The sequence below is a fragment of the Gregarina niphandrodes genome (assembly GCF_000223845.1).
Source record: "Gregarina niphandrodes unplaced genomic scaffold scaffold00015, whole genome shotgun sequence".
Classification (NCBI taxonomy): domain Eukaryota; phylum Apicomplexa; class Conoidasida; order Eugregarinorida; family Gregarinidae; genus Gregarina; species Gregarina niphandrodes.
In genome coordinates, this window is record NW_011646042.1 from 180,441 (window position 1) to 188,379 (window position 7,939).

The window sequence follows — 7,939 nt, forward strand, 5'->3', positions numbered from 1 at the left end:
GGGGTCGATAGGTAGGGACGGGGGGGTCGATGGATAGTACCTTTGTCATTGTCCGGACCCCACCAAGCATATTTGGAGTCTAATATTGTCACTAAATTGATGACTTGGATGACTATGCAGACAAGCTGGACCAGAAGGCCGTACCCGGCCAGAGGGAGATGTAACACTTCCCTTAGGTCTTTCCGGATTGGAGGGATGCAGCCCATTTTAAAAATAGATCGCGAAACTTACAAAATGGTTATGACGCTGGAAGCCATCGGGCAACGTCCGATTGCCCCCACCGACCGCTTGGAGTCGCCGTTCTTACCAGCCCCCCCTTCGATCTTGCTGTTCCCCCGTTCAGACCCCCCTTCACTAGACTCGTTGGTCTTACCAGACTTTCCTGTCCCGCTGGACCTGTCGGCTTCGGTTGCGGACTTATCATCGCTGTCTCCTTTTCGGGTTTCGATTGGGGTGGAAGGATGGTCCAACTGGACCGTCATGCAAATTTCCACACACTGTTCGCCGTCCTTGTCCACATTGTTAACCATGTCCTTGCTTAATGAATCTTCTTTGGCTGGTTCACCTTGGACTTGAGCGCTGGTATTTTGTGTGGACCTAGACGCATCCAGAGCGGGAAGGGTCGTCACAGGTTTATGGTCGCTGCCATCGACATCCCGACAAGAATCGCTATCACCTGCGCCCGTACCAACCACGACCGTTCCCACCACGGCCGGACGAGTGTCCGTGTCAACCGTGACCGTGTCAACCGTGACCGTGTCAACCGTGACCGTGTCAACCGTGACCGTGTCAACCGTGGCCGTGCCAGCCATCGCCGTATTCAATGGGTCCACCGCCATGGTCTGGTCTCCATCTCTTAGGGATACAGTCTCACTGTCATCATCCAAAAGCGGGTTTGCACTGGGCGCACTAACAGAGACGGAGACCGGGTCGGCTGGTTTACCGGCTGTCGATAAGGATGCGCGTAGCTTGACTTTAGCCGGCACAAGTCTTACGTCAGACTCCGTTTTCGGGCGGCCTCGGACGCTGGCCTGCTCGGGCTCCCCGCTACTCATGGGCTTTTCGTTCCTCATGGCGGGTTCCGGACATATAGCTGGTTGGGCGACGGTGTATATGAGTACGCGGTTGGGGTCAAGTTCTAACTCCTCCGGCTTATTGAAGTTGGCGACGCGGTAGAAGTCCGAGGGAGCATTTATTGCTCGGAGGATGAACTCCGGGTTCGCAGTGCTGTACCGTATGCTATTAAACCTCATAAGGATGGTCAGCGGGATGCATTGCTCCCGTAATCCGTTACCACCTTCCAGCTCCTTACAACCTTCCAGCTCCTTGGTGAAGGCCTTGAGTTTTGCTTTGAGGAAAGCGTCATGTTGCAAATTCACGGGATTGAACCAGTAATTTACATTTCGGCGGATCTTTGCCCTCAACCGATCCAACTGAGCCAGCAACCAGTCATTGACCTTAGCCAGTTCCTGGGACTCAAATACGCTGTTGGGGATCTCCAGCTGCTCCAACAGAACTGGATGGCCTCGCAACATTCTCGTTGTCGGGAAAGATTTAAACAAACTATTTGCGTCGAACACATTACTCGTGTCCAACGATGCCGGAACCGGCAACGATGCCGTCACGGGTAATGAGGCCTCCCGCCCGCCACCACTGCCGTTCACCATCACCTCTGACGAGGAAGAGTCCAGTTCATGCTCCTCCGAAGAAGAGTCCTCCGACCCCGAAGACGATCGGTCCGGTGCGGTATCCAAGGCGGAACGGTCTTCTCGCCAGCCACTCTCGAGCCCGCAACCTCCCTTGCCCCGAAGGACCGGGTGCCGTCCACTCGTGAACCGTTCTTTCGCACTAGGTGAGGCAGACATCTTCACGTCACGCGTCTCGCACAAACAGGAGGAGGATGCGGAAGATGAAGATGAAGAGGAAGATGAAGAGGAAGATGAAGAGGAAGAGGATGCGGAAGATGAAGAGGAGGACGAGGAAGGTGTGGACGATCGCGACAACGAGCCGGACCCGGAGCTCGAGGAGGACAACGAGTCGCTGTTCCGGTCGTTTATCCCAGGGTCATTCACCACCACCGACCGCATTAGGAAGGGCCGTCTCCCGGGCCCACCAAAGCCATCTGGACTCCGTCTTCTTTTGGCAGATCTCGGTCCTCCGGCCAAGCTCGGTCCGTTGGGGGAACTCGGTCCTCTGGGGGAACTCGGTCCTCTGGGGGAACTCGGTACTCTGGGGGAACTCGGTTCGCGTTGCGGGTAAACGTACTCATCGTTACGTTTGACCCATACGATGTCGCCGGTCGTGCAACACACACTCGCCTGCTCGTCGGTCAGCGAAAGAAGTTGACCCGCCTCGTGCAGCTTGTCGAACCGTCCGGCAATTTCCCGACCGTCTCGGATTTTCAAGACAATGCGGTCGCCCTTGCGCGAGCTGCCCAGTGCCGCGTTGAACCGTTGCAAATCAAAACCCGTCGCCGCAATACCGCCTGGAGCGCCCTCCTCCGACGGGCACCACGACTCTCGCTCCGATGACCTTCGCTCTGATGACCTTCGCTCTGATGACCTTCGCTCTGATGACCTTCGCTCTGATGACTTTCGCTTACATCTTTCCTTTCTGGACGACCCTGTAACCACATCTCCATCGTGACCGCCGTCTTCCACCAGAGTCACGTTCGAGGTTGACTTGGAAGGCCTGGTAAGTGGCTTGGGAGGGGACCCGGAGGCTATCCCGGTGGGTGAGTTGGTGGCTGCCCGGGGGGCGGACCGCGGGATTGATTCGGTCACTGATTGAGGGGAACTGTAGATGTCGGCGTTTCGGGTCACGACGGCATCGAGTGCCTGGCTGGCGGCAACGAACCGTTCCGGGTGCGCGTTGTACTCGCGCGCTTCTGCGCGCAATGCAGCGGCAGCCGTCGTGTAGAGCAGGAAGCGCAATTCTTCCTGGGGGTCGCTGGCCTGCTGCGAGACCCGCGAGGAAATTACGCCGTACAACTCGTGCCGGCCTTCTCGCGGTGCCCCGGTCTCTTGTGCCGTTTGATTCGGGCTTGTCTGAACCGGGTTTGTGAGGGTGGAACCCGCCGCTGGTTCTGGCCGGGCACTTGACTCATAGGGTCCGGTTCGGTGGGGCGCAGCACCGCCGTTCGGTCGTCGGCGCACAGGGCCGGGATTACCCACGGCACTGGCGCAGCCGTCGGCGATCCGGACGCAGCCGCAACAAGTGCTATGGGTAAGTGGTTGCGCAGTACAATTCGGGCAATCACAGAAGCGGGGCGGTGCACACGTGTGCGCTAAGGCACACGTGTGTGCAGCTGAACACGCGTGTGCTGCTGAACATGTGTGCGTTGCGAAACACGGGTGTGACAGTGAGTATGGATGCGTAGCGTGTTGATCCGACGGATTTGCTCCGCCGCCAGAATAGGGAGGCCCGTAAAGCGGTGCCCATGGATGAGTCGCCATGTGGGGATACAGCGAGGAGTGGGGTGGACGTGTCACGAGTGGATGCATCCCATACGGGTGCATTCCATAAGGAAAGATGCCATACGCTCCATAGGGTGATTTTGGAAAGGTTTCCTGCGGGAATCCTTCAGCATAGAGGTATTCGCCGAATCCACTTCCCAATCCACTTCCACGAGGTCCCGACTGTGCCCCGGACTTCACAGTGAAAACTGTTGATTCATCTGCGTCAGGTGGAGGTTCTGTGTCAATGGAAATCAATACATTTTCCCGTAACGAATTCCATCCAATATATTTATTGACCGGAGTCCCGAACACAGACAATCTTACTCTTTCTGGAAGGCGCCAGATATTCGCGCATTCTTCAACCAAGTCTTCAAAGCATCTCATTCCATCTGTGCTGATACGGACAGCAATGCCATCGCTCCCGCCCGCTACGCATTGTACCCGAACCCTCATTTTCCGAAAAAGTTCTAAAGCCCACTTGGCGGCCGAGAGTTATTTAACAGTAATGTAGATAAGTGTCAGCACTGCGAAACAGTTGGGAGGCTGAAAGTTGGGAGGCTGAAAGTTGGGAGGCTGAAAGTAAGGAGTTTGTTCGATCCTTAGTCGAGTCTCTTATACAACAAAAGATAAGCTGACCCAATGGCGTCCGTTAGTGTGTCCTCGTCATCAATGGTCTTAACGTACTCATCGTTGATATGGTACCATTTACCGGTAGGGTATCGATTCATCACGAAGTAGTGACCCGCGTGAAGGCTGGAGCCTGTATGGTTCACAGTGGCGATGAGGGTGTACTTAGTACTTCCGGTGTAGGGAGTATCGTTGCATGAATTTTGACCTACCTCCCCGTTATGGATCAGTAAATGATTAACAGCGTCCTCTATATTACCATTACAAGCGTTAAGTGCAATCTCAGCTTGATCCTTACTATATCCCATACTCATAACCATAGTGATTCGTTCAGTTATATCATCAGACATAATATCGGGGTTATCCAGAATATAGCTGGCCAAAGCTTCTAATGTGATAGGCTGACCCAACTTTCGAGCGGCGATCTGACATTGATTAGCTGAAAATCCGAGGGCTGCCGCTTCGTTGATAATTTGTTCCGATAATCCTGTTGAGTTTTCCGGTTTGAGAGATCCGGAGGTTTCCTCAGTCATCTTAAGGTTACCGAAATCGTATTCCAGAAATTGTCCAGTAATCAGATTGTTGAGCTTCCTATTATCCGTATCTATCTGTGTCATTCTTCGAACGACAACAAACATGAATTTAGGGTAATGCGAAATTTGTTTATCACAGTTCAATATTAAGTCATTGAAATCAATTGTTTTCCCCTCATTCTGACAGCACTCAATTTGTAAAGATCTCGATATCATGACATCTAGAAGAGGAGAATGGAAAGGGTTTGGAGATGATGAAATGTTTTCCGCTCCTTCTAAAAGGAACAATTTCAATATCTGTTGTGGAAGCTCATTAACAAGAAGCTGGAAGTATTCTTCAGCATCCTGTTGTTCGTTATTATTGAATGAGTGATACTTATAACCAATCAGTCTCTTCAAAAACAGAGGCTTAGGAGCACCATAGTGATAAGTTTCATCAAAATGGCTTCCTTCAAATACTTTCCCGTAGTCACCTGAGGCATCCGCCCGTGAGGCATCCGAGCTTGACGGATCCGCGCGTGAGGGATCCGAACTTGACGGATCCGCAACAGTCTTACCCACCAGGTCCCTAAGAGCCTTCATAGTTTTCGAAAAGACCTGACCATATTCCCTAGCATACTTCACATCCGGCTCAGTGGTCAAGAGAGTATGGATCAATATATTCAAAGCGGAAGCAACGCTTTCATCTCGTCTATCCTCTCCTTTTACGAGGTCATTAGTCTCATATAAATTGATAAGTTTTAGACAATGTACTATACACGAGATATAGCATGTATTGCCAAGATTCTGCATGCCCAGTACACCTTCATTATTGACCATTTGTTCTTTGCCAAATCCTTGAGAAATACTGAGATTCTTGTTCGCATCTGCCGCAAGTTCAGCCAAACTTTTTTCATGAGCATTCTCCGACCACATTTCTCGATCTAGACCAAATGTTTTCAAGCAGGCGTCAAGTAGCTGTCGTGGAACATTGACAGGTGTGTCAAAGGAATAAGAGTAGAGCTCCGCATTCACAGACGTCAAAGTTCCCAATTTTAAACCGACATGGTTCTCCTTACATTGCTCCCAATGTCGTATAGCTGCACCCTCCAGGCCGTTTTGACACCCACTACCCTCTAAGCCATACTGTTTCCTTCCACAACCGACATACCCGTCTGCCAAATTCAACCAAAGATTCTCATGCCGACCACAATCGTCACAGGAAACTTTTTTGGAGAAGTCATGCTTCCTTATGGATTTGGCAATAGGAATCTCACTCAACGTCGGAGTAAACTCATCCGCAACAAGGATCTCCACCTCACCCTTCAAGGGCTTGCTCCCCACTATTTCGCGACATGCCTCCACCACCCGAACCGGGATCGAAACGTCCTCCGCCGCCTCCGGTCGTCCCGTCTCCGGCGTGACTACCCAACTCCGCCCGTCCGTGCACCGAAGTGCATATTCCAACACCTTTCTGTAGATCGCCGGCGACGATATCTTCGTCCTACAATGCCAACACATATGCACACAGTTCGCAAACGTGTGGACACACTTCGCACACGTGTGGACACACACTTCGGACATGTGTGCACACTCTTGGTCGTGTCTGTGCCTACGTCTGGTCGTTGATTTGCTCCCACTCCCTCTGGACTTGGCGGGCCTTCTCCAACATCTCTTCGGCTTCCAAAACGACTCGTTTCATCGTAATGACTACTGTCCACTTCGACTTGAGATTACACAGATGCTGATCGCAGGCGGTGTAGTAAGGCTCATCCGTCTCTACGTAGAGATTCTTCTCAGTGAATACCAAACCCTCCGGAAAGTACGTAGAGACAGAGTTTTCGAGGCTTTGATGACACCATAAGCACCTACATAAAGAGTGCCATCCCCCCGTCGAAGACAAGTGCAAGTCTTTCCCCCTTGAAGTGTTTCCTCCTTGAAGTGTTTCCTCCTTGAAGTGTTTCCCCCTTGAAGTGCATACTCGGTTGTGTTCATGCTAGCCAACTCCGCTTTTAAAAAAACTCGACTCTGAAACGGCGGCACCCGCGTGATCACACAATAATGTGGCAGGGAAATACTGAAAAGGGACTCCAGTGGAAACACGGGCAAAAACGTGTGGAAATAACGCACACATGTCGTGGCCGGATTTGTACTGACAGCTCCGCATTTTGTGATAGATTTCCGCTTAGGAGTCGTAACGCCGTTCTTTTAGATCCCTTCGTTCTGCGTTCTGGCTAAGTTCTATCGTATCATCGTAGAGCCGGTCAGCTATCCATTGCTCATACGTAACGGCATCTTCGCCGATAAACCTGGGTACGTGCCATCGAATGGCCGGTTCCCCAGGTAAGTGCTCCGAGAACTCGGGAAGCAAATTCCCTATTCTCCCCGAGTTCTCGGAGCACTTATCAGTGAAAAGGCAATACTTTACCCGCACGTGGTGGGCAAGAGAGTTACGCACAATTGTCAGTGAGAGAGTCAAACCGGCAATTGCGAATACGATTGTGATCTTTGTTGATGTATCGAATGACCAAGCTGGAATGGTTGTAACGACCAGACTGTAATGACTGAATCCGTTCCGCTCACGCAGACGACCACAAACCTAGCTTCATACAAGGAAATCCAAGGCGCATACAAGCAAGCTGCTGGCGAAATATAAGTCCGCTCTCGAGTACATTGACGAGGGGGCGAGGAGGATTATTCTGACGGGTAATTTAAGGCTGTGGAAGGTCTTATTGAGAGAAGACGGACCAAGGAATGACTTAGAAGTGTACGCAGCGAGAATTCGAGCCTTTGGTTTCGGCCGAGTATCAGCACATACCCGGGAGACTCAACCCGGCCGATTATTTTTCGAGGAGACACCGTCTCCTTACCTAAAAGTTTTTTGAATTATAAATCATCATATTTTTTTCTTCATTCGAAAAGTATTCTATTTGATTGAACTCAATTGAATCGAACGAATTTGCACAATGGTCGAAACGCATAGCACTATAGATTTACAGAAGGAGGCTACCCGGATCATCCAGGATGCTAAGAGCTTCCGGATCCATGGGTGTTACCAGCATCTGTCCAGAGGCAATACCAGCATCTGTCTGGGTAGCTGTATGTACCGCGCTCGACATATAATGTCTTATTAACTACAACCAGTTGTTATTACAGCCCAAGTATATGAAGGAGCTGGAGGCTGTGACCAGGGGCTGATCACGCATGATCTATCGGTGAATGTGCTATTGAGTTGCGTCGTTTACGGTAAAGAGGGGACGATGCGCCGTATAGAATCTGGGGCGATACTAAAACCAATTAGCGTATGCAATCTAAGCTCACGCAAACGTCCGCTTAGGAGTC

General features: G+C 51.4%; 2 protein-coding genes across 2 annotated transcripts; both read right to left on the reverse strand.

The window, feature by feature from the left end:
• Window positions 1-227: 227 nt before the first annotated feature.
• Window positions 228-1,535, reverse strand: GNI_083750 (hypothetical protein; the record flags this gene model as incomplete). The annotated part of the gene is made up of 1 exon (XM_011135786.1): window positions 228-1,535. One exon carries the CDS (start codon window positions 1,533-1,535, stop codon window positions 228-230), a length of 1,308 nt encoding a protein of 435 aa, XP_011134088.1.
• Window positions 1,536-4,057: 2,522 nt separating this feature from the next.
• Window positions 4,058-6,592, reverse strand: GNI_083760 (ubiquitin carboxyl-terminal hydrolase; the record flags this gene model as incomplete). Its single annotated transcript, XM_011135787.1, has 3 exons — window positions 4,058-6,101; window positions 6,214-6,465; window positions 6,579-6,592. The coding sequence occupies 3 exons, from the start codon at window positions 6,590-6,592 to the stop codon at window positions 4,058-4,060; spliced, it is 2,310 nt and encodes a 769-aa protein (XP_011134089.1).
• Window positions 6,593-7,939: the final 1,347 nt, after the last annotated feature.